Raw genomic sequence first — 25,458 nt, 5'->3', positions numbered from 1 at the left:
GTGGACATGAACAAAGTTTTTAGAAATATTTATTTTTTCAAGTGAAAACGAATTTTATCACGATGTCACAATAAGGGAAAGCAACAGTAGTAGGTTTAGGAAAACAAAATTGAAAATTTATACATATTAGGATTTAATTAAAAATGCATATCGAAAGTATCTTTTTCGTCCGGATGGAAACCTTTGTTATCAATTGAATATCGTGGATTGTGATCCTCAATTTCTTCCTCATCATCAACTCCAATTTCACCGTCCTCTTCATCAGTTGTATAATAATTGTAAGTATAATAGAAAATGGAGAGAAGAGCAAAGATGGCAATAACTACAAACATCGCAGCAGCATAGACAAAGAATTCGACGGCCATATTTTCAAATAAGTTAAGGATTGTGATGACTACAATGATGGAATCTCCAGCAGCAGTGGTCAAGAGCCAGAGGGCTTGTACCAGAGCTTTCATTGATGGGGCAGACTGTAATATTTACAGTTAGAATAGCATTATAAATTATAAATTTTAACTATTAACATTACCTGAGAATATGCAAATTCGTATCCGGTAATTGAGAACAAAATTTCTGCTGCCGTGATGACAACGATTTGTGGAATCTGCCAAAGAATCGACACACTATTGGACTGTACAATTTGAAGCTCGTGGATCTTTGGATTTTCGTATGTTCCGGTCAATGCATAGATGAACACACCTCCCTGCTTAACTCTGTGAAAACCGTAATTTGTTGGAGCAACGAGTGTTGCTGTTTTGTTGTAAGTCTGCCGGTCTACATCTTTTGGTGTATTCAAAAGGTAGTACAACTGCCAATATCCTGGCTTTACAGATTTCTGCTTGTAAGTTACAGCCGGTTGGGAACTAAGAGATCCAGTAATTGTAGCGTTTTGATCTCTGTCATCGGTATGACTATTATAATCGGTTTCCCAGAAGTAAAAGTCAGCAGGATGTCTTGGATTACATGGATGGTTAACATCAAAGTCGCTTGTATTTTGACGGCACATGGCAAAGTTTCCTCCGTATGAAGAATTGAATACAGTGACAATTCTGGAATTTATATATTATTTAACCATTGTTCCGTGTTATGAACACCCCTACCCCATAGAGAATTCTCCAGTTCCATCAGTTGGCTTATCAGTGTTAGCTGTGTTTTGGTAATATCCAAATGATCCGACTCCAACGTAGATGATCTTCTTGCTCTTGGCAGTCACTTTAACAGTTTTCTCCAATTTTGATGTATCTCCGCAAGCGCCGTCATAGCTGAGGTCATATGTGAGAGTCCAATCGCCATTACCTTTTGCGGGGGATTTTGTTGTAAAAAGATTATAAATTCCAGACTTGTTCTTTTTATCTTCGTGAAGATACTGAAACGTTGTTGTGTAAATACGTATAGTAATTCATGACAAAGGCAATAAATTAAATAATTTTACGATAACTTTTTCTGACTTCCTTTTTTCTTATCAGCACTTAAAATGGCATGATCTTTCGTTTAGAACTTAGGAGGAGAAAGTTAAAAGTGAAAAGAATCAAATTCGAATCTCAAACCTTGTCATGGGGAAGAACTCTCTTGTGAATTCCAGACATAACGGTAATGGTGCAATCAGTTTCAAACTGGTTCCAGAAACTAATTGATGCTTCTCCTTCTTCCGGGAGAGTTGGAAGAGTAGTCTGTAAAGAATTAATAAATTATGGAACAATTTTATTTGAAATTACATTGACTTGAAGTTGAACAAATCCAGTGATCAAAAAGGCAAGTGACGCGAGAAGCCCTCCAGTGACCATTTTTCTCAAAGGTCTAAAATATAATAATTCATTATACACAAATAATTTTATTTCAATGAAAACTCACGTAAGTCGGACACACTTGGCAGCGACTGGGTAGATGATGACCTGAAAGAGTGGGATAAAGAGAAGAATAAGCACGGCGTTCAATGTCTGCATTTGATCCGGAAGAAGGAGAAGGGTGTCAGAAAGACGACAATCCATTTGAATAGCTGAAAAAACACATTTTTAACATGTGAAGAGCGGGGATGTCTCAGTCGGTAGTGGTGGTCGCTAGCAATCACAAAATTGCACTCCTAGGTTCACTAAGCCAACGCTGGGAATTAGATTAATCAACGGCTGACTTAGCCCCCCGGCTTGATTGTAGCTTAAGCTAAAACCCAGTGGGTGCACCACAAGGAATTCTGCAGCTGACTCCCCAATTTGATCATTTTTAAATTGTTATCTAGAACTTTACAAACCTTGAATGAGCCAGACAGATCCTTGCTGATCGTAAAGTGCCCAGAACATTGGTACTGGCAAGAACATGACAAGAACACGGAGTAGGGAACGGACATCATCGATGAATTTTTTCTTTTGGCACAGATTCTTGTTTCTTTTCTCAGCTTGGAGTTCGAGGCATTTTGCATCAAGAGCACAGTCGTGAGTAGTAAGGTAGTGAAGGAGCCAGTGTTCCTTTGGTGTGGATCCTGACTTCATTTTGTTTCCAACAGCTCTCTGAATATTTAATCTTGGTTTCAAAGCAGTTTAGAAATAAAACAAAACAAAAACTTACAAACATAAGACGAGATACTTCTCCGAACACGTTGTCCTTTGGTGGGTTCTTCTTGTACCAAAATGAACCTCCCATAAATACCACTGTAAGAGTTTAATAGTCAATGTGATTTTTGAATATTTTATCTCACGTGTTGCAACAATCATAAGAATAGCCGGAATACCAAAAGCCATTGGGTAGCAGGAATCTTGTCCAAGGCATGGTTGAGCTGAAATTATTGTACTCTAATAGTGTTTTAAGAATTGTCAAGTTTACATCTGAAGATGGGAGAGATGAAAGTAGAGATCATAGATCCTGCGTTGATGGAAAAGTAGAACATGGAAAAGAAGAGTGAGAGCATTCTTTCTTGTCCTAACTCGAATTGATCTCCTCCGAATGCAGACACACATGGCTTGATTCCTCCGGTACCGAACGCAATGATCAGTAATCCAGACAGATCCATCCATCTGAAAATTCAGCAGTTTATTTCTTGTGAACCCTTTTTAATTTTGTTCGGTTTCAGTTTTTTAATGTTTAATGTGGCGCGTGCACTGTCGGGCAAAAGTTGCCACGGTTGAAGTTCTTATCATCATGCCTTGTTTCAATCGAGAGGAATTCGTAAAGACGGAAAAGTTGCATGATAAGTTTATGCGTCGAATACTGGAACAAGCATCACTTACGGGTGAACTGAAGATTGAAAATTCTTAGTAGAAGCGAGAGCGAGCACGACTTGTCCGATTGCGTATAGAATTGAGACAGAGAAGATTGTCCTGAAAAGTCGTTATTGAGTGCAAAACAACAATTATTACATACCAGAATTTTCCAATGTATCCGTCCGCAACAATTGATCCGAGAAGTGGTGTGGTATAGCAAAGCACAGTAAATCCATTGAAGAAGATCGTAGATTGTGAGTCGGTGAACTTTAGTACGTTAAGCAGGTAGAATGTCAAGACCGCTGCAAATTTTTCGTGTCACGTTTCAATTGATCTTCTGTACTGCCAACGTCATAATCATTATGGTAATAACCGGATTATGACCTTTTAGTGATATCGGTGAAAAAATGTCTTATTTGCATTTCATGTGTCAAAACTTTCGATTTTTAAATATACTGGCATGTAGATAGGAAATTCACTTTTTGAGTACCATGTACTTAAAGTAAATGTTGATAATACCCTTATCTGAAAATGTCCACCCACCGGCCGAAAATCAAAATAAGGTTTAACTCTACTTTTTCTTCACCTTACCTCTTAAACTAAACTAAAAATATATGTACAAATAAAAATATTTTTTGTAGATTATTGATACATCAGAAATGTTTAAGGCTGTTTAAAGGATCTATTATATCCTTTACACTTTTACCCTAACAAATAAAGCAACTCACTTCTCATTCCATAGTATGAGAATCGTTCGCAGAATTCGTTGGACACGATGCACAGTGTTGTTTTAGGCCAATGCCTGATCATATCAGGCCATGTTGTGTAGATTTTCTTTTCCGGTAGTGGTACTGTTTCGAGTTCATGGCCGTATGATGTTTTGCCTGAAAAACTCGTTCTGTCGATTTTCGATCAAAAACTCTGAAATTTACTCTTGTCGCCTTTTTTTTTGATAGATAAAATTTCCCACGCGGCAAGATTAGTTATAATCCATCTAATTTTAGATAAATGCCATTATCACTAGTTTTAGCGGCTGTTAAGAAGAATTGTATTTTACAAAACAATAAAACAATCTGGAAATGATGTTTCGGTATGCTGGAGGTAAGTTATTTTGTTCCGTACAGTGTGTTGCAAAATCTGCATTAATATTAGATTTATTAGTTGAGGGTTCTTGTTACTCATAAGTAATACAAAATTATTGGATTACAGTTTTCAACAGGAGCCCAGTTGTTAATGGTAGTCGCTAGCAACTAGGGGTCACGAGTATAAAACGTGAGGGGTACCCCAGCCTTAACTGGAAAGTGGATCTTTAAAATCTGCGACTGGATGATTGACCACATGCGAATCATATTTCGAGAGAAATACAATTGAACAAACTATTAAAACATTCAAATACTGTGTAATGTTACAATATCTTAAAAATTAAACTACATGGGTGGTATAATATTCAGGCTTAACCGTCTTAATAAATGTATTATGCTTTATTGAACTTTTATATGATGAATCAGTTACCTTTCGAGCTAACGCTCTCCGAGCGACTCTCCGAGTAGCCCATAGTGGCGATACTGACGAGGAATGAGCCTGTCGCGGTATTTGAGGCAAGAAATGAAGAAGAAGGAGGAGTATGGAGGTGGGCAATAGGTGCGTTGGCTCGATGACTGTGTCCTCACCAATTTCTTGCTGCGTCTCTTTATCAAGTTGAACCGCACTGTTCTTAATAGTGCTTCTCCTACTCGCTTAAATATTTCACTCATAAATTTTATCATTTCCACTTTCTTTTTCCACCACCTCTTGTAAGCGTTTTCGTACATTACATGCTCCACTAATCGGATAGCGCAGAAGGCGAGCAAAGGAATGAGAGTACGTGTCACTGTTGGAGACCAAGTTTTGATGCGGGTTGTCTGTAATTCAATGTTATCACCTATTAAGATGTACTGTTTCTGAAGAGAAAAAGAAAAATTGAGTGGAGGGTAAAGAGAAAAGCATGACAAGAAAGGCACAAAGTTGAAAAGGGTGTAAAATGGTGATATGAGCCGACTGAATATCATGTCGGCGTGATTTATGATGAAAAATGATTTAGGGGAAGGTTATTCTGTTTTCTTGTTCAAAATCTTTAAAATCTTACAACACCATTCAAAAAATTGAATTGTTAATTATAACACACAGTAAACATAACGAGACGCTGAAAATACATATGAAAACGGGTTAATGAGTGTTTTTAAAACAAGGCACCATAAATGGTGAGTAGCGAATGTAGTTAAAATGTATGGAACCACTTCTATAATGTTAAATAAATAAATTTTGAAGTATTTTCATTTGCAGCCAAAAAGTTGTGATTAATCAGCTTTGCTCACATAAAATTGGTAGTCGATTTGAAAAATAATAGAAATTTAAAAAAATAATATTCTAATTAAATCTTATACACTTGTACTGGAACATTGTACAGCGACACTACTCTTAATTTATCAAGGAGCCTAAACTATGTATAAACTTGATAACATACGTTTAATGATTTTTTTTTCAAAAAAAACTTTGAAAATTTAGACTGTTTTATGATGATCTGGATTGCAATAAAAATTTTCGGACAAAATTTCCACTGACGACAATAATCCATATGTAATGTTTGGTGTCAATTAATGAAATATTTTCAAGTAATACGTGTTTACCTTTCAAGGAATTTGCTATATTTCCTAAGAATTTTTTTAATTTTAACAAAAAATTGCGTTTCAGTTTTATGAAAAGGCGTTTGCAAGCAATTGCAATGTGTAGATGTGTAGATACAATGTGTAGATAGGCAAAGTGTAGAATTGACAAAAGCTACAGTAATAATAATACGTTGATTATTAACACAGTACCCATATCCAGATTTTCCACCCTTTTTTGTAGTCTATCATTAAAACGTTAGAAGTCTATTTCTACAATACACATGCAAAACTTGAATGCTATAAACTTAGTACGTGAGTCTAGACCATCATTTTTCTGGGAACCCTGATTAAGAACACAAGAAAAAATAGTTGAAGTTCAGCGAAACATAATTTGGATCAATTCGGCGACTTTGTCTGATTCATCCCCAGATTTCTGTCTTGATCTTCTGCATGGTATGATCTTGAAAATTGCCATTTGCTGAGTTTTTATAATATTTCAAAGTAACATCCACTGATAGTCAAATGTTTGTGTTCACCAATCATCTTGCCATCAAAAAAAAACTTTTTGAGGCCACGCGTAATTTCATCTTCTTTTCACTCTCAAAGATTCCCCCAATTAAAACTTCTACGACCTTTATATTTGATTGGCCGAATGAGACAAAACGATGCAAACACCTTACAGGTCTTCCCGCGTACCAAATTTGTGTTGTTATTACCGATTAAACCCTGAACTAGTTCATGCTGTAAATTTTTTTACTTGGTCTTTCATTTTGATTAAACTTGGCATATACTTGCCGCCGAGAGCAAAATGTTATTTGTAAGCATACTGATATCACAGTTTGTTACTTGTCTGACGCAACCTGATTTTTTTGAACGGCCTCCTCCTCCAGGTAAGAATTCCTTGAAAAATTATCGCCATCAGCTGACACTTACTTATTTTTTTATCTGAAAATTGAAAAATTTTGCCTGGAATTTGATAAAAACGGAAGTATAAAAATAATGAAATACGTTCCGGTTTACAGATTGGTTTTTTCCAGGACCTCTTCGGCCTTGGGGACCGCCTCCACCTTGGCATCGGTGAGATTTCACTTTGATTCCAGAAGAATTGCAAACATAACTGAATTTGAAAAAATCAGCATGCTAATCCAAGAATATATAAATAGAACTTTGTAAAAGCACGTTTTCGCACGTGTAGAATGCCAAGGTTTTCATATTAAAACAAAGTTTTAGAAACCGAGGTCCTCCGCCATTCGGACCCCCACCTCCATGGGATCGACCACCGCCACCTTGGCGAAGACCTCCATGGCATAGAAGACCTCCATGGGTAACCAGCCTAAAACTACAAATTTTCATCAAAGGTTTAAGGGTCTCCCGCCACCGCCTCCTCCGCCTGAGCCGGAACCACAACAAGATCAGCCGCAAGTTATGTTTAGTCAGGATATAGACAAGGTTAGTTTAATAGAAAAAATATGCAAATACGTTAGAATTCAGGTTGTCAATAGTGTGAACCAGAATACAGCTGCGTTCCAGCGCCCCGGAGAAAGTTATGATAAAGTTATCCAGATTATGAGTTCTTATTTTAATCGAAAATCAGGATCTCAATATGTGAGTCATTTTTTGAAATATTTTTATAAAATTTCCTATGCAGGATATAAACACTGTAATCCCGTCCAGTGGGATTTACAACAATGAAATGGCTGCAAATAGCAAAATTGCTGCAGTTATGTTTGAAAGTGATATGGTTAGTTTAGAAGGTTTAAAAAATGCTGAATAATTTTTTTTCAGGCTTTAACGGTTTCACAAATGAATAAAGTAGCTCAAAACGGCTTTCGTGTGAAACGAAAAATGAATTTGAACGGAACAACGTGGTCTCGAAACATTCCTTATCGTTTTTTAGATACTGATGGTATGTACAAATAATGTTTATCTGAAATTATCAACATGTTTCAGGTAACTGGCAATCTCAAATAACAAACGGTTTAAGACACTATGAAAGAAACACTTGCATACGTTTTTCTCTCAATGGAGGTGGCTCGGATTACCTGGTTTTTAGCAAAGGAGAAGGGTCCGTTTTGTTTTTAGAAAAAGAATAACAACAGCAAATATTGATTGATTTTAGATGCTATTCTAGTGTTGGCAGATTGGGAGGCCCTCAGGAAATTTCTATTGGTGATGGATGTGAAACGGTTAGAAATTTTTTTCATATATTTACTGGAAATTACTTTTTTAATAGTGGAAATGGTGTAATTTTAGCTCGGAATTATTACTCATGAAGTGGGTCATGCTTTAGGATTTTGGCATGAACAAGCGAGACCTGAACGAGATTCATACGTTAGGTGAGTTTTGAAAATTGAAAAATAAAACATGCCAGTTTATCAGAATCAATCGCCAAAATGCTATAAATGGTCTTGAAGGCCAATTCGACAAGAGATCGTGGTCGGAAGTTAACGAATACAGCTTACCTTATGATTATGGATCGGTTATGCATTACGGACCAAAAGTGTGTTCTTACATTGTTGTTCCGTATGAATTTAACCATTTTCAGTCTTTTTCCAAATCTTCAACAATGAACACCGTTGAACCAGTAGATCCTGCATTCATTAACACTATTGGAAACAGAGTGGAACCTTCATTCCTTGATCTTAAGTTGCTCAATACGGCTTTCTGTTCTAGTCAGTTTACGGAATAATTTTTCCACGTTTATTTCACTTCAGACATTTGCACCAATCGGATAAACTGCCAACACGGCGGTTACGCGGATCCCAACAATTGTGGGCAATGTACGTGTCCGACAGGACTGGAAGGAACATATTGTGAACGACTGCAAACTTCTAGTGAGTCATTTTCCATAGAGGATTTTCATCGGTGAAGAAATTCAGATTGCGGTGTGGAACTTCCACGGGCAGATTACTCATGGAGAAATATTTCCTATTCGGGATCATCTGACTGTTATTGGAGAATTGTTTCGGTAGGTGTATATTAAAAAAAGAAACTTCAATCAGTTTCGATCTTGAAACATTTCACCTTTTTGATTTCAGTATACAGTTTGAAAGTTTCATTGAATTTATCATTATTTTGCACCAAATTTACATAATAATTACAACTAAAAGACATTTTCTATATCATATTGAAATGTTCAGATCAAATTTGTTTGTCTTTGCTTGTTGTAAGTACAATATATTCAAGACAAAACACTCTCAAAGCAGCAACGAAATCTAATTTATTCAATTTTCAAGATTATCATATTTCCTCTAACAGTTCTGTGCCCCTGATACTTTATTGAACGACTTAATTGAACGACATTGAACGCTTTTAAAATTGTTCCTATTTTATCAAATTCTGGCTTGCTACTTTTCGAATAATTTTTATTTCAGGCAAACGGCGGCAATGTACGTTTTGAGCTCACCTATGTGATGTATAGATGTTCTCCAGTATGTGAAGAGTTTGTTGAGGTATTTTGTTTAACCTTTTTTGTTATTTTAATACCATTCCTGTTTTCAGATGAAAGCAGAATATAGTCATGAAGCAACCGGATACCGGCAGTGTTGCAAAGCCGTCCTTGGTGAACGAATTAGCAAAGGAAACAGTGTTCTGATTATTTCAAAAGCTACTCAGAACTCACAATTTGTACTCAGATATAGAGAAGGTTTATTATTTGTGATTTTTGAATCTAACCACGACAAGTTTTAGATGGTACAGCTCCCACTCAAAGACCACCCCCTGTCAGGGTTGCTGCTCCAAGAAGTTATTCTTTACTGTGGTCCGGTTGGACAAGATGCTCTGAAAATTGTGGTTCTTGTGGTACTCAGTATAGAGAAAGATGTACAAGTACAACGAATTGCTTGTAAGCTTTAAAAAGTCCTAATTAATTTAACAGTTTTTTTTTCCAGAAGATCAGCTAAACAAACAAGAGTCTGTAATACTCAGCCATGTGCACAAGGAACCACCAGGGGAAAACGCAGTGTTCTTCAAACTCAGAGTAAGAACTAGGAACTGAAAAATTTAAATTGATAACTTCCGAAATTCAGTCTCACATCGTGTAAAACGTCTCAATGGGTGGTGTTGTGCCAGATTTGTTCTTTCAAGAGGTGTCTGTGTTCCAGTGAGAACAGGGGTGACGCATCCGAACTGAATAAGAAAAATAGAAGGAGAAGCGGAATCTAGTTTGAATCATAACATCTATGACCTTCAGATAACTGTCTAAGGATCATCCTTAAAGGATGTGCAAATAAAGTGAATTTGAATGCTTCGCTCTTCAGAGAATTTTCGAATTGAAACCAAAATACAAAGTTCGCAAAGGTCGAATAAAAAATGTTCAAAATTATCTTTGAGAATATGGAACACAGTTTTATAGACGCAACAGTTAATATTTCCGAAAAAGACACCGAATTTGTAAAATTCAAAAAAATTTCAAAATTCTTATGATATGTTTCGAAAAAGAAATATGGAAATTCGGGACTAAAAGAAATGCAAAGATAATTGGAAACAAAAAAGATGTACATGTTCACAGAAAAATCATCACGTTTTTTTTTTCAAATAAGAAATGTATCTTAAACCAAATGTTTTAATTCACACAACAGAGCCCGACGGGTGGAACATACTTTTAACCACAAACAGTTTGTGGCTAAAACTGTGCTGATTGGAAAAACTATTAATGAATCACTTTCAAATTTGCCCGCACTAATATAATTGTCAATTGCAAAAATGCTCGTTTTACATCATCGTGATTTTGTTTTAAAAAACTTAACGTCGTACTTTTTTAAAGAATGGTAATATTCAACCTTCAACTTTTTGCATTTTAATAATTCTTTCCATTTTTCCCGTACTTGAAACATTGAGAACACAATATGATTCAATATCGAAAAGCTTCTAAAGGTCACAGCATCTTCTTGAAACTCAGAATTTCCCCCAAAAAACCAGTTGCACGTGCGAAGTAGTATAAATATCCGCGTGTGTGGTCGGAAACCATAGCTTCTTCCACTTCCATTCCATATTTGCGCAATATGAGTACTTTGTCGGTTGCAGTTTTCTTGGTAAGCAATGAATCATCGAATATCTCTTTTACTCATTCGGATTTTCAGATTTCATTTCATTTTGCCTTTGCTCAGTACCCATTTGGTAGAGGAGGGTGTGGAGGATGCCCGACTCCAATGTGCCAACCAAGAATGCCATGTGCTGCACCGATGCCAATGCCGATGCCAATGCCAGTCTGTCCTCCACCTCCACCATGCCCGGCTCAGTAAGTTTCAGCAATAAACCTAGAATATTCACATGCTTGTTCACAGATTCTGTCCACCACCACCAATTTGTCCTCCGCCTCCACCACCGCCAATGCCATGCCCTCCACCACCTCCACCAATGCCGAGACCATCTTGCCCGTGTATGATGCAACGACCATCGTTCTACCCATCATATGTTCCCCAGTACTATCAGCCAATGATGCCTCAGCCAATGCCAACAGCTGGAGGATGTGGAGGTGGTGCAGTTGTACCATCAGTCAGAATTCCAGCTCAGGTTGGTAGATTTTTGAAAGAACCTTTAAGAAAATATCATTTCAGAACGATTGTTGCTGTGGCTGCTCATCGCCATGCAAGTACAAAAGTGTGAGACGCGCCGCATTTGCAGCCAAAACAATCGACCCTTCGTGTAACAGTTCCGAACTGAAAAACATTATCCTTGATGTGAGTACACTCGTTTTGCACGTCAAGCCTACTCTCTTTTCAGAATATTAGCGAAGATGCAAGTGAATCAAAGAGGAACATTCAGAAAATTGCCGAAGAAACACTAGGCCATGAGGTGAACGTTATTTGTGGTACAGGAGAATTCAGTTACATAGCTCATACCGATACATTCTGCCAAGCATTTAAGGAAGATGTCACCTGTTATGCATTCAAACCATTGCAATAAACTTATTTGGTGTTTTTTTTTTGTCTGTATTTCCTGCTTTTTCTGTCCACTACTGGCTTCAATAAATTAATTTTTTGAAAGTTTTTAATTCAATTTGATTTCGTAAAAGCAAAATCCAACAAGATATAAAAAGTTTGAAACTAACACTTATACTCAACGACAGTAGAGAAAGTGTTAATTCAATAGTTCATCGCTGTTGGTGTTTGTATTTTCAAAATGTTTAACCTTAAAAAATGTTTCTTGTGTATTACAACCCTTTATTATAGAAATAAATTATTTTTATATTTTTTTGACCATTTCACTCGCCGTACCTGTTTATCAATTACCGATAATATTTAACAATACAACTCACCTTTAAGTTACAACTTTTGACCTGCTCAGCAGGCTGTGGTGATCTGAAATCTACAGGTTAAAAACCTACATCCGATTGTGAAACGTTTTCTCTACTCGAAATGGTGGTAAGAGTTTTCTAAGATACAAATTGCTAGAGACCGTTTTTCTTCTGATATAAAAAGCGTTTTAGTAGCAATTTATCTTCATGGAATTGAGATTTCTATATTATAAACATAAGCAACTCTAAAAAACACTAGTTCTCCACTCTTTAAAATCGTCATACTCCTACTTGCTTTTTATTCATGAAACAGTATCATTGCCAATGCAAACAAACAACTATAGAATAATGCCATCCAAACATTCAAGAAAAAATCATCACGTGACTGTTTCGCAATTCAATTTGCATCCAATGTAGTTTTCTCTCTCTTGTCAAAACTTATCTGATATACTCTATTGTTTTATCCAATTGACGTCACTATCATCATCTTATCTTTTCAATTAGATTTGTGAGACCTTATATAGCGGTTTCAGTGGTGCACATCTGTCATTGTCACTGTCTGTGTGCAGTCATTTTTTTTGGTTATCGTTTTGTTTTTATTGGTGGTCGTTTAGTCGTGTATCGACCTTGGCCTATGCGTGTACGACTCCTTTTTGTATTTGTCACTAGCACCCTCTCCAACCTGTATGCTATTTTCTGTTTCAACGCCGCATGCGTGTACAGTTTCGGAGACATAACAGACTGCTGTCTACTCAACTCCATTTTTCAAAACTTGTATTGCTTTGCAGGCTAAATCATGAAATCCTTCGTTTCTGTTCCTCAAAACTCGGATTTCCCAATTCAAAACTTACCGTATGGTGTTTTCTCAACAAAGGCTGACGTAAGTGTATAAATAATTATTTCTAAAGCAAAATTAAACTAAATATTTTCAGTCTTCCCGCCACATTGGAGTTGCAATTGGAGATCAAATCCTCAACTTGGCAGAAATTGCCAATCTTTTTGACGGACCTCAATTGAAGGCACATCAGGATGTTTTCAAGCAGAGCACATTGAACGCGTTCATGGCACTGCCACGTCCAGCCTGGTTGGAAGCTCGTGCAAGAATCCAACAACTGCTCTCAGAGGATTGTGCTGTTCTTAGGGATAACGCTCATTTGAGGTGAATAAGTTGGCAAAACAAATTTGAAAAAGTTAAAAAGTAGTACAAAGTGTGTCTGATAATCTACTAACCAAATCTAAACAACTATTTCACAAGTTTTAATTTTTATCGTTAGTTTATAATTGCAAAGTTGAATCAATACTGTGCAGCAAGTTGGCAAGTTGAAATGTATATAGAAGTATGTGAAAATGTTCGGTCAATCTGAAAAAAATTATTTTATTGAGAACGCCTGGAAACCCGTCAAAGTTTTTGAAATACTTCATTTGACTTTAAATATATCGTTAAACTTTGTTGGCGACTTGTAGGCATTATTTTTAAAAAAATCTATTTCAAAATCGAGAAAAACCTACATTTTTATATTAATTTTTGATTTATAAATTGAAATCTCATACTGTAATTAGAAGCTTTGTACGTTTTGCGCACAACTTACATATAACTCTGTTTAAAACAACCAAGAAACTTTGTAATAATATTCTTATGTTTTTATTTACAGAAGCCGGGCTCTTGTCGCTCAATCCGATGCTACAATGCACCTTCCAGCTCAAATCGGAGATTACACCGATTTCTACTCCTCCATCCATCACGCCACCAACGTCGGAATCATGTTCCGTGGAAAGGAAAATGCTCTGATGCCAAACTGGAAGTGGCTTCCGGTCGGATACCACGGAAGAGCTTCATCAATCGTTGTATCTGGAACAGACTTGAAAAGACCAGTTGGACAAACTAAGGCCCCAGATGGTAAGATTTAGATTTGCACCAATAATGCAAATGTGTCCGCTTTCAGCTGAGGTTCCATCGTTTGGTCCATCAAAGCTTATGGACTTTGAGCTCGAGATGGCGTTCTTTGTGGGAGGTCCAGAAAATGAATTGGGAACTCGTGTTCCAATCGAGAAGGCTGAGGATCGTATCTTTGGAGTTGTGCTCATGAACGACTGGAGTGGTGAGTAACGATGTTAATTAAATATCAAACAAAAACATTTAAACTCGACATTTTGGTGACAAGAAAATTCAACAGTAGTTATTTTCAAGTTTGCTCCATACTCATCCGAAAAAAAACTTTTCCAGCTCGCGATATCCAAGCTTGGGAATACGTTCCACTCGGCCCATTCCTTGCTAAATCCTTTGCCACAACTGTTTCTCCATGGGTCGTCTCAATTGAAGCTCTTCGTCCATACTTTGTTGAGAATCCAGTACAAGATCCAGTTCCACCAGCATATCTCCATCACGATGACCCATTTACCCTTGACATCAATTTGGCCGTCAGTATCCGTCCAGAAGGAGATGCTGTGGACCATATTGTCTGTAAAACTAACTTCAAGGTATGTTCAAGTTTAGTAGAAACGATATTATCTACACTGTTCACTGTAAATTGGATCATAAACGCTCGTTAAGGTTTTCTCAACTACAATACTGTAATTTCTAGCATTTGTATTGGACTCTAAAACAACAACTTGCTCACCACACCGTCAATGGATGCAACCTCCGCGCTGGAGATCTTTTGGGATCAGGAACTGTATCTGGACCAGAAGAAGGTGCATATGGATCCATGCTCGAGCTTTCGTGGCGCGGAGCCAAAGAAGTTCCAGTTGGCTCAGAAATCCGAAAGTTCTTAAAGGACGGAGATGAGGTCAACCTTTCTGGAGTTTGTGAAAAGAATGGAGTCAGAATTGGTTTCGGAGAGTGCCGCGGAAAAGTCCTGCCAGCCGATATCTAAAATCATCGTAATTAAATCGTTTTGCTTTTTGTTTCATTCTCTCGTTTGTTAGTAGTATCTCGTCGAATAAAGTTCTGAAGCCCACGAAAAGTGATGAAAGTGGAAGTGTGCAGTGTCGAAAATGATAGGGGTTTGTCACGATTTTTTGGTTTCTATGTTATCAGTTCAAAGCATGAGCGAATAAATAGGAGAGCTGGTTGCTTGGAAATCATTCTCAGTTCAATCATGATCAAGACAATCTTGCTTTTGGCCTTTGTGGCCTCGACCTCAGCTTTTGTGATTCCTTTCAAAGTTCATGCTGCAGTTACCAACATTACCAAAGGTGAGTATGAGAATTTACAGATTTGTTTCAGATAAAGTGAAATTTGGTGTTTGTAAATGGAAGCCTTTACAAAATTTAAAATGAACATTTAAGCATTATTTTTGATTTTTTTTTTGAATTATTTTCCGAAGCGTATAAAAATTTCGATCACGTTTGATTGAACATGAACATTTAATGGTACATTAACGTTATATTTTATTCAAAATAGGGATAGACACGTAACTGGGAGTAATAATAGTGGAGAGCGGTAAGTTGTTTTAAGAGCACGTATATATATATCCCGAAGCCACATAAAATGTACAGTGAATGAACAAACATTATTTCCTTTACGACATTGAGTAGAATGTATTTAACTTAGAATAAAGCTTATAACTTACAAACACAATGTTGCGGTTGATTTCCAATTATATATTGGTTGTTTTGAGAATTATGAACTGAAACTTGTGTGGTATGATTTTTCCATCATTTCCAACTATTTGAAAACATTTTATATCAACTTTTAGAAAAAAACTTTTTTTTTTTGATTTTTTTGGAATTTTTAAAAAGGGGTATTTTGGCACTTTCAAAATGTCGTAACTTGATCAAACCTGCTCTGAAGCAGCTAAATTTTTGGAGTGATCATCTGTAACTATTCTCTATCGAATGTATATAGTGGCGTAACGAAGTCCGATAACGAGTTCAGAGCCTTCCCTTGTTAGGAATAATGGTTTTCTAAATCTATTACATTCCACTAGTGAATTGTTTTGTACTGAAAATTACTTTTGGTATATAATACACAAGTTCCTTAGATTTTCAAAACTGAAGTTTAATTCCAGGAGGACAAACTCTGGAGCAAACCTCAACCTTCTTCGTTGCTAACTTGACCATGGGAACACCAGGACAACTTTTCACTGTTGTCATTGACACTTCGACCGCTGACATTGTTATTCCAGATATGAGTTGCAGTGAGTTTCAACCAATCGCTTTCTTGATTGCAATTTGATAGTTTTACGACTTTTAAATGTATAAAACATCTCGAACATAATCACGAAATGATGACAGTTTTTGTCAGCTTTTGCTGACAATTTGCCCTATTATATCGGCACTAAAATCGTTTTTTATGTTGATTATCGGTCAAAGACTATCACTTAGTGCACATAACATTCCTAATTTTGAAAACTCCACACTACTGATAAGAGTGAAAAAGATACAAACTGGAAAATGTTTCAGAGACCGCAAATAATTGCTACAACAAGAGAAGATTCAACCAAGCAAAGTCGTCGTCTTACTATGCATATGGAAATAAGTACACGTACAAGAATAATCTTGGAACTTTCCAAGGATTTGATGCAAAAGACACTGTTGTGGTAATACTTTCAATTTGTTTTTTAAGTCCTAACAATTTTTTTCCAGATCGGAGACCGCAAAACTGATTTGATCACCATTCCAGGCGTGAAGTTTATGCAAGCTACCGACCTCGGACTTTTGATGGATGGATTGGGTGCTGATGGAATTTTGGGATTGGGATTCACAGCCTCATCGCAAATCGGTGGAAACTCACCATTCGTTCAAGGTGTTAACGCTGGAGACATTTCGGGCACATTCTACTCCATCTGGCTCGAGCACTTCAACCAAACTGATGATCTCGGAACCCACGGAGTTATTTACTACGGAGGATTTGATCCAGTGCACTGTGCTCCAAACCCAACATACGTCCCATTGGCTTCTGCATATGCATACCAACTCACGATGTCTTCCTTCAAAGTTGTAGGATCATCCGCCACCAACTCCAACAACAAGTACATTCAAGTGAGTTTATTGCATCTCTTATGTATCAACAAATATAAATTTCAGACTTACCTTGACACCACCACCGCCCAAATTGGACTTCCAAAAACTTACATTAGCCAGGTGTTTGACTCCCTTGGCATCAGCACAAACGTTATGAATGCTATCTACCCAACAATTGTTCCATGTAACACTAAGATCACCCTCACTTTTGGATTTGTTTCTGGTATGTCGATTTCAGTGTACCTTCCACTTGTTTTACATAATTGCTCTATTTTCAGGTACAACAGTCTCAATTACGGAAAGAGATCTTGTTATTAGCTTCTTCGGAACATGTAGACTCCAAATTATTCCAACCACTGATAGGTAAGGAATGATTGAGAAGATGGATTGAATCATGCAAAAATTTTTCAGAATCATTCTCGGTCTTCCATTGTATCGTGGACGTTGCACATATTTCGATCCAATCATGCAAAGAGTCGGGTTCACTCCAGCGCTTCTCCAAGATTAGTGTTAATATTTGAAAGTGGAATAAAAATAAATCATTAAATTTAAAAAGTGCCGTTATGCGGTTCATATTCAGATTCATTTGAGAAATTTCTGAAAACATTGTAAGACTATTGGGATAGTTGGGAATGGGTTTAAGAACATATTTGATAGTATTTCTGATCTACACATAGTAATGTTCTACAAAGTTCTAGAGTGTTTCAAAAACTTTCCCAAACTTTCAGAACGTTTTATATTCTCAAATATACAAAGATTTCGAAGAAAGTATCTTAAACTTTCCAAAACTGATCATTTTCTGAATGTTGAAACGAACTAACTTGCCTACTATGTAGTTAGAAGCAGATTCTACATAGGGCGGTTGGAAGAAGTTAAACATAGTAGGCTAGTTAAAGCATTCGCTGTTGCATGTGCAACCGGTCGGTCCAAATAACGTCAAACAAACAAAAGGGACTAAAAAATTTTTCTATTTAAAAATTATCAGTAGAAATGTTAGTAAAAACATATCATTATTCTGTTCTAAAGCTTATTGGATAATGACTGACGAAGTTTGACTCATTGTATCGAATGATCATTTTTTAATGTAAACATTCACATCTAACAATTACTGTATGGTTGTCATAAAATACAAAATGACATTTTCCATTTAATAAAAAAGATCATCAAACATCACCCGACATATTCAAAACGATTTATTTGTTACATTGTCTGTTTTGTATTGTGACTCAAACTGTCTCATAAATACTGCTTGAAACACATAACTATATAAGAACCTGTCTTGCAACAATTCATTAAAATCTTCACCATGCTAATTATACTTGTTGCGGTTTTTTTAGCTCAAGCTAATGCCAGAGTGGTTGACATAGCAACCGACATTGTGAACATGGCTGCTATAAAAGACCAACTAAATTACGAATGTAAAGACGTAAAGGAGCAAACTCAATTCCAAAATTGCGGCAGCTCATTTTCAGTAAGTTTCCCAGAAAATAAGTTGGTGACAGTAAAATATTTCAGAAAAGTTTGGCGATTATCCAAAACTATCAAAACAACTCAACAAGACAACCAACTCTTCATGAAGAGCTGCTTTCACTTAATAATGTAGTGAGATGGATGTCATTATGTACAAAAAAACAATGAAAATGTGTGTAGTGCACAAATAAAAATTCATGAAATTACCTCTAAAATCACTGAAATCGTTCATAGCTTTTCCACAGAAATGAGTCCGAGTGACTGTTGGAAAGAGGTACTTTTAAAATGGTTTTTTTGGTGTATGTAAAATGATTGTTCAGGACGAGCTATATCACCAATACGTTTCTTGCTCAAACAATTATGGATTAACAAATAGAAATACTCTAAAAGAGTTGGACGTTCTCCGTCAAAATCAAGACGCAATTGTCACCTGCTTAGATCAACACATGGAATCTTCTCAAGGATGCAACAAAAAAAATCGGCACGAAGTCGCAACAATCGTGAACAAAATTGTAAATTTGTATAATATGCTCAATCCTGATCACAATTGCAACTAATTCTCTTCGTTGTTGACACTATATGAGATGTTAAATAATGAATAATCGAGCATTTCAACACATATTGAATATACACCGAATAATGATAAATTTCACGGAACAAATACGATTTGCAAAATATACTTTTTAACTGCTTCTCTAAAATTTGAATATGCACTTTGTCATCGTCGACATTTCGGAATGTGTGAAAATAGAGCCAATGCAGCAAAAGGAAACAATTTGAAAACACTTGCTTTAAAACAATTAGTTTATTGTTGCAATATTTTAAAAAAGTGTCCAAAACATGCTAGTACTTTATTTCAGCTTTACGTGTTAAAACTTTACAAATACCGTGATGTTTTAACTGATATGAAACATTGCTCGCCAAATATGATGTTTTCCACTTAAACAAAACAAATTGCGCGTCAGATATGATGTTTTTAAATGAAATAAAAATTTTGCGTCAAATATGATGTTTTCATCTGATATAAAATATTGAGTGTCAGATACAATGTTTTCAACTGAAATTAACAAATTTTTAGTGATTTCAAAAAACATACTGTAGGTATTCCGAAGAAGTGAAAAATCGCAATATTGAGTTTAAAATACTGTTGTGAAGGTTACTCTCTTCTTGATCTAAAATAATATGTAAAGTAAAAAGAAGTTTGAATTTATGAACATCAATATTCACATTGATATAATTGAAAATTCTAAGAACACATAATTTTTGACAGTTTCAATAGTTGCGTTATAACGGACAAGGCAGAATGGAACTAATGTTTGATGTCGGGAACAATGACTGTAATATGAACTTCTGTATATAATAAATAAACTGAATGGTATATAAAATACAATATGATTTTTTCTGTGTGATATTGAAATATCACAAAGAGCCAGTTGAATTCACAATTATTAATTATATACTGTTCATTTCAAAAGCTTCTTGTGCCAGCATTGTAAATCACAATGAAAAAGTGACAATAACCCAATACATATGAGAGCAGCAATTTGGTACATTTTTCACCATGCGAATAATACTTTTTCTGTGCTTTCTGGCTCAAGTTAATGCAGGAGTTATTGATTATGCATTAGACCTTCTTCAAAGCGATTTTATAAAATACCTATTCTTTCAAGAGTGTGAGTACAAAACGGAGCAGACTAATTTCAAATAATGCACTGCTACGGTTTTGTAAGTTTACAATAAACTAAGTGAGCAACAATATACATATAATGTAGTGTGAACAGTTCAGAAATCATTAGTGGATAATCACAGAATTCAAAGCAACTTGACAGAAAAACAAATTGGTTATCAAGAACTGTCAATGATTTCATCTGCAGTGTCTGGTTTGCATTTATGTGCAAGCAATGAAGAAAACGTGTGTAGTGCACAAATAAAATTAAGCTATATTTTCGGCAGATTATCTGAAATCCTGAGCGACATACTATCCCAGGTGGGATCCAGCAATTGTTGGGGACCGGTTCGTTGAATACAGTTAATCAGAAGGGAATTTAAAATATTGTTTGTTTCAAGCAAAACAGTCAAATTTGCAAATTTATACAGCAAGTTGATATTTTCTAAAAAAAAAACTTTTCCGCTTACATTTTTTTCTGAATTAACAATTTGCCTTAATGTTTGTAGATGATAAGAACAAAAAACGGTTATTAATATCAAATGGGAAATTGTCAATTATCCCATAATTTTTGGTGTACGTTTCGCATTTACCGCCTAATTTTAGAATTTATATTTGTTAATTATTAAAAGAAGAGTAGAGGATCAGGAGCTTCCAATGCTTACAAATTTTGTCAACCTGTCTATTTCAGAGCGCCTGAAAATTGTCAAATTTGGTCGTTTCGGGCAATTTTCAATTTTGTTCAATTGAGGATCCAGCAGCACTGTTACTTTGTTATTGAACGTCATAGTCCAGGAGAAGTCCAGTAGAAATTTGTTTCAACTGCTTTTTTGTCATTTGTTACATTCAAAAAAGTAAAAATGTTTTCTTACATTGAATTTGTTTTTTTTAAATTTTCATTGTTGGTGAGTTATTCACCATACATCAAACAACTTCAGAATAAATAATGAAAACTTTGAGTTTTTTTATGTCCTTTTGTCATATCGACAATAACTATGAATTTTGAGATGATATAAAAATAAATAACATTTAATAATTTGAACCATTCTAAAAATGCTTCATTCAATTCTCGCTATTTTTGTCCTTCCTGTCGCTGTAAATGCCGGTCTTTTTGATTATGGATTAACAATAATGGAAATGAATTTAAATTCAACTTACAAATGCGATAATGCTCAACTTCAATCAAAAATGGAAGCGTGCGTTGCTCCAGCAAGAGTTTGTTTGAAAGCTAAAACAATATATAATAACTCGTATTCAGCAATTTTATCAAAAAAGAATTTTTGCTTTGAATGGAAGGTTAAGAATATCAGATTACTTGACGATGTATTATAGTATCAAATATTGCATGGAACAGCACTACTTTGAAATGGAATGTTTTTCGAAGATGATTGATGAGTGTTCTCGACATTCAAAACACGGTTATGTCGTTGATGAACCCTTTTATACAGGTTGGGATAAATGTTTTACGAGTTAATGTATTTTGCCAAAATATTATTTCGTCTGTGATTTAAATTTCAAAACTCAAAAACTTCTTTGCAATTACAATTAAAAAAAAATTCTCGCAAATAATGAAACGCACAATTCGATTCAGTCCGTTTCTTGAAATCAACTTTTTGGGTATTTCAATGAAATCTTGGCAATCTTTTAACACTTCTGGATTTTGCAAATTCAGGATGATAGTTTTGTTAATAAATACTCTGAATGCCTATCATACTCCTATCCGTTTGAAAGAAGCGATACATTGAAGGAGTTGGAAGTGTTGCACAAGAACATGGAACAAATTATCAATTGCGTTGACGGCTACGTAAAAACAAAATACACATCAAACAATAGAAGGAAAGTATCTTTGGCTATTCATACTACAGCTTCACTTTGGGATATATCCAGATATGCCATTATTAAACAACATTAATGAGTTTATTTTTTGAAATGGCTTGAATAAATTACATGTTCATATAATTATCATTTTAACACGGCTCTTTGAAAACACAATTGTAATTTTTTTCCGTACAAAAAAATTCGTTGCCTCCTGGATTTTTTTAGTGAAAAAGATTTTTTTTAAAGTTTGGGTGTTTAGTTTTGAAAAAGTTTTTTTGGAATTTGGAATAAATTTTCATTGGAATCTAAAACTGGAAATACAGTCAAATTTTGAACGATGTTTACGGAGTTATTCAATGTGTGTATCTTATGACGGAATAGTTTCACAGCGTCGGTTTTTCAATCACTATTTTCTTCAACGGATATACTTACTTTGTTAGTTTAAAGTTGTTTGAAATAAAAGTTGTAAAAGTGTTTTAGACAATTTGAATTTCAGAAGTTTTGAGAAGTTGTATATATTTTTTCTTTTGTTTCAGAACTGAAACTTTTCTTCAACAATTCTGAACTTTGATCCTGCCCTATTATTCTCGTAAATAAATGCTCTCTCGTACGGACTCAGTTTTATGATCTCAAAATTGTTGAACAACCAGACAGCTTGATTAACTCGATATACTGTTCAAAGCTAACTTGATAACTACGTTGGCAAAAAAGCTCTTTGCAAATGTGCAAAAGGATATGTATTGAATAGTACCACCCAGCGCATCAAGTAACTGTCGAAATTACAAACCCATACTTTAAATTTCCAATTGATATTTTTTGTGAAATATCACTTTGTTGAAATCGGTAATTTGATATTTGATAGAAGCTTTTGCTCGGTTAAACTTTTGATTGCGTTTACATTTTAGGTATAAAACTCTGAATTTACATAGCGTTTTTCTTGTACTAGCTTCTCGATTTTCAACTAATTTCATCAAGATTCATTAACAATTACAGTTTAATAGAACTGTTCAATAATTCAGTTTCAGACTTACAAATGATCTGAAAAATGCACTGGATATTTTAGCCCAATTTTTCAATGTGCCTATTATTTCTTTGAAAAAAAATATATATTAGGTCTCCAAATAAGTTCCGGGTCAAAAATCATAACTTTGTTCGCTGCGTATCGATTTTTATGAAACTGTGGGAATTTATGTTATCAACCATGATCTTTCATTTGACAATAGTCACAAAATTTTTTGGCCGTCCGAAGTGCCCTAACTCGGAGCCAATTTTTTCAGGCATTTTTCAGATCTCGCTTCTTTTCAGGTTAGTTCAGTACACAATGTAAGAAAACAAGAAAAGTTTGGAAAAAAATCCGTCCAAAAAAAAATTTTTGTCGGTCGTCAAAACATCTTCAAAAAAAATTTTGTCGAAAATTCTTGATTTTTTATACAAAAATGATGTAACCATGTGCAAACTATTTTTACACATACAAAACATTTCAATTTAGTGCGTCGAGTATTTCTCGAGATCCAAATATCATACTCAAATGTTTTGTATGTGTAAAATTAGTTTGCACATGATTACATCATTTTTGTATAAAAAATCAAGAATTTTCGACAAAATTTTTTTTGAAGATTTTTTGCCGACCGACAAAAATTTTTTTTTTTTTGGACGGATTTTTTTTCAAACTTGTCTTGTTTTCTTACACTGTGTACTAAACTAACCTGAAAAGAAGCGAGATCTGAAAAATGCCTGAAAAAATTGGCTCCGAGTTAGGGCACTTCGGACTGCCAAAAAATTTTGTGACTATTGTCAAATGAAAGATCATGGTTGATAACATAAATTCCCACAGTTTCATAAAAATCGATACGCAGCGAACAAAGTTATGATTTTTGACCCGGAACTTATTTGGAGACCTAATATTATAAAAAAGATATTGTTATTAGTATCATCTGTCTCGTTGTCGTTATGATGATTGATTCTCCTTTTGAATTTTCAAATTTTATTTGAATGAATACAACAAAAAGCCAGTAATATTAATATAATGGTTTATTGTTATATAGAATATTACAAAAAAAAATACAAAAAAAAAACTGTTTTTATAATTGTTCAAAAAAGTAACTTTTTATTATAAAAGACGATGATATGTATTAATAACACATTCTCTATATGTTTTCTATATTTTTGATTCTCATTGTAAGTTTATATACTAATGCATTATTTGTCGATATTGGATTTGCCGTGATAGAAAAAAAGGTATTATCACCAAAATGCGAAACTGAACAGAGTCAAAAACAACTGGAAGAGTGTGTTGCAAGTGGAAAAGTAAGTGTCCTATTTTGATTATATTTGAAAACTTTAATTTAGTCAGTCATGGATCCTAGATACCGTGGAATCATGTATAACCTTACTACACCGGAAGGCATGGCTTATCACTTAAGTTACTCTGTTAGCCAATATCAACAATTGTCAAGATGCTTCACTGAGCAGCTAACATTATATACTTGCTCACCTCAATTGCGTCTGAAGCATATTGCAGAAGCGTCAATGTTTATTTCAAAAAGCATCCAACATTCTTCTGACTGTACGATGAAGGTAATCATAAAACTGTCTCGACAGTTTGCAACAACTTCTCAACCTACCCTTTAGAAATTGAAATCAAAGAAGTTGCTAAAGTTAGCTGAGAAGGTGCGGCGAATTCTCAAAATTCAAGACGTAATCAAAAAAGCGCAACTTTTTGTGCAAAAGTAAATAGTACGAAAATTATATTAACACTCTCGAAAAAGTGTACAAATGTTATATACATTTATGTATAACAGTTTCCAACATTCAGCCATTTCACTAAAGCTTTGACAGAAATTTTCGTACATTTTTAATTTTTTGATACGATTTTCTATAATTTTAGTGTATTTAGACAATGTTCAGACAACGTTTCAAGGCATAGCTAGAATTTTTTTTTGTTAATATAGTTTAGACGTTTAGAATAAAAACAATATCAACAAATAAGTCGACAAAAATTTTTGCAGTTTTATTTCATGAAATTACGTGTTTAAGGGTAATGTGTTTCAATACAGTGGATGTTTATCAAAACACTATGACTTGAATCAGAACAACACTCTAAAAGAGTTGGAATCGCTACACGAACACCGCTATGACGTGGTATCTTGCGTAGACAAACATCTGGAAACAATATACGAGTGTTGTGACGAAAATCGTAGAAACATATCAGAAGCTCTTCGTACCACCGCACTTCTCTGGGAAATGTCACAATATGACAATGCTCACTTTCCGAAAATCCGTCAATAGTCTTCAATTGTTTTTGGTGAAAACTCGTTTGGAGCATAATAAACATCAATTTATTTTTTTTCAATTTAAGTTTACACATACACAAGTAAACATCTACCTAATCTATATCTTTCGGAAGTTTGAAAGGGGCCCCGAAATTAGGTCTCTCCAATTAAGTTGTTTCAAGTTGTACTACTA

The 25,458-nt window shown here is 35.0% G+C and overlaps 9 protein-coding genes and 1 non-coding gene across 10 annotated transcripts; 7 read left to right on the top strand and 3 right to left on the bottom strand.

The window, feature by feature from the left end:
- Positions 1-11: 11 nt before the first annotated feature.
- On the bottom strand, positions 12-4,907 carry pept-1 (Peptide transporter family 1). The gene is made up of 14 exons (NM_076686.7): positions 4,704-4,907; positions 3,920-4,075; positions 3,352-3,493; positions 3,219-3,308; positions 2,815-3,005; positions 2,690-2,767; positions 2,560-2,642; positions 2,246-2,501; positions 1,852-1,996; positions 1,716-1,797; positions 1,548-1,670; positions 1,101-1,366; positions 530-1,049; positions 12-470 (listed from the first exon to the last, which is right to left on the bottom strand). Exons 1-14 carry the CDS (start codon positions 4,744-4,746, stop codon positions 138-140), a joined length of 2,508 nt encoding a protein of 835 aa, NP_509087.1. The 5' UTR covers positions 4,747-4,907; the 3' UTR covers positions 12-137.
- Positions 4,908-5,132: 225 nt separating this feature from the next.
- Positions 5,133-5,267, bottom strand: K04E7.4. Its single transcript, NR_071297.1, has one exon. It is a non-coding gene; the product is annotated as an Unclassified non-coding RNA K04E7.4 (non-coding RNA).
- A 1,254-nt stretch (positions 5,268-6,521) lies between these two features.
- On the top strand, positions 6,522-10,081 carry nas-33 (Zinc metalloproteinase nas-33). The gene is made up of 19 exons (NM_076685.4): positions 6,522-6,726; positions 6,859-6,913; positions 7,067-7,160; positions 7,202-7,285; positions 7,328-7,441; positions 7,485-7,577; positions 7,622-7,742; positions 7,787-7,901; positions 7,956-8,022; positions 8,090-8,172; positions 8,216-8,336; positions 8,382-8,508; positions 8,551-8,670; positions 8,716-8,804; positions 9,211-9,288; positions 9,338-9,482; positions 9,527-9,680; positions 9,727-9,815; positions 9,865-10,081. The coding sequence occupies exons 1-19, from the start codon at positions 6,645-6,647 to the stop codon at positions 9,966-9,968; spliced, it is 1,935 nt and encodes a 644-aa protein (NP_509086.2). The 5' UTR covers positions 6,522-6,644; the 3' UTR covers positions 9,969-10,081.
- K10C2.6 (Serpentine Receptor, class BC (Class B-like)) lies at positions 9,997-10,338 on the bottom strand (the record flags this gene model as incomplete). The annotated part of the gene is made up of 1 exon (NM_076684.5): positions 9,997-10,338. The coding sequence occupies one exon, from the start codon at positions 10,336-10,338 to the stop codon at positions 9,997-9,999; it is 342 nt and encodes a 113-aa protein (NP_509085.2).
- A 501-nt stretch (positions 10,339-10,839) lies between these two features.
- Positions 10,840-11,820, top strand: grl-6 (Ground-like domain-containing protein; the record flags this gene model as incomplete). Its single annotated transcript, NM_076683.2, has 5 exons — positions 10,840-10,869; positions 10,918-11,075; positions 11,122-11,350; positions 11,395-11,517; positions 11,561-11,820. The coding sequence occupies 5 exons, from the start codon at positions 10,840-10,842 to the stop codon at positions 11,741-11,743; spliced, it is 723 nt and encodes a 240-aa protein (NP_509084.1). The 3' UTR covers positions 11,744-11,820.
- Positions 11,821-12,862: 1,042 nt separating this feature from the next.
- On the top strand, positions 12,863-15,033 carry fah-1 (Fumarylacetoacetase). Its single transcript, NM_076682.7, has 6 exons — positions 12,863-12,954; positions 13,007-13,233; positions 13,727-13,971; positions 14,018-14,173; positions 14,299-14,552; positions 14,657-15,033. The coding sequence occupies exons 1-6, from the start codon at positions 12,871-12,873 to the stop codon at positions 14,945-14,947; spliced, it is 1,257 nt and encodes a 418-aa protein (NP_509083.1). The 5' UTR covers positions 12,863-12,870; the 3' UTR covers positions 14,948-15,033.
- An 81-nt stretch (positions 15,034-15,114) lies between these two features.
- Positions 15,115-17,594, top strand: asp-14 (Peptidase A1 domain-containing protein). The gene is made up of 7 exons (NM_076681.7): positions 15,115-15,269; positions 16,085-16,213; positions 16,479-16,615; positions 16,662-17,057; positions 17,103-17,262; positions 17,318-17,402; positions 17,451-17,594. Exons 1-7 carry the CDS (start codon positions 15,173-15,175, stop codon positions 17,545-17,547), a joined length of 1,101 nt encoding a protein of 366 aa, NP_509082.2. The 5' UTR covers positions 15,115-15,172; the 3' UTR covers positions 17,548-17,594.
- Positions 17,595-18,305: 711 nt separating this feature from the next.
- Positions 18,306-19,124, top strand: K10C2.7 (uncharacterized protein). Its single transcript, NM_076680.6, has 3 exons — positions 18,306-18,510; positions 18,555-18,783; positions 18,830-19,124. Exons 1-2 carry the CDS (start codon positions 18,346-18,348, stop codon positions 18,675-18,677), a joined length of 288 nt encoding a protein of 95 aa, NP_509081.2. The 5' UTR covers positions 18,306-18,345; the 3' UTR covers positions 18,678-18,783; positions 18,830-19,124.
- Positions 19,125-21,214: 2,090 nt separating this feature from the next.
- On the top strand, positions 21,215-22,134 carry K10C2.14 (DUF19 domain-containing protein). Its single transcript, NM_001270114.3, has 3 exons — positions 21,215-21,390; positions 21,434-21,623; positions 21,848-22,134. Exons 1-3 carry the CDS (start codon positions 21,229-21,231, stop codon positions 21,850-21,852), a joined length of 357 nt encoding a protein of 118 aa, NP_001257043.1. The 5' UTR covers positions 21,215-21,228; the 3' UTR covers positions 21,853-22,134.
- Positions 22,135-24,133: 1,999 nt separating this feature from the next.
- K10C2.8 (DUF19 domain-containing protein) lies at positions 24,134-25,339 on the top strand. Its single transcript, NM_001129693.4, has 3 exons — positions 24,134-24,300; positions 24,343-24,570; positions 25,030-25,339. The coding sequence occupies exons 1-3, from the start codon at positions 24,145-24,147 to the stop codon at positions 25,279-25,281; spliced, it is 636 nt and encodes a 211-aa protein (NP_001123165.1). The 5' UTR covers positions 24,134-24,144; the 3' UTR covers positions 25,282-25,339.
- Positions 25,340-25,458: the final 119 nt, after the last annotated feature.

Source organism: Caenorhabditis elegans, chromosome X, assembly GCF_000002985.6.
Source record: "Caenorhabditis elegans chromosome X".
NCBI lineage: Eukaryota > Metazoa > Nematoda > Chromadorea > Rhabditida > Rhabditidae > Caenorhabditis > Caenorhabditis elegans.
Note: the sequence above shows the minus strand (reverse complement) of the source record. Positions and strands in the feature narration are given on the sequence as shown.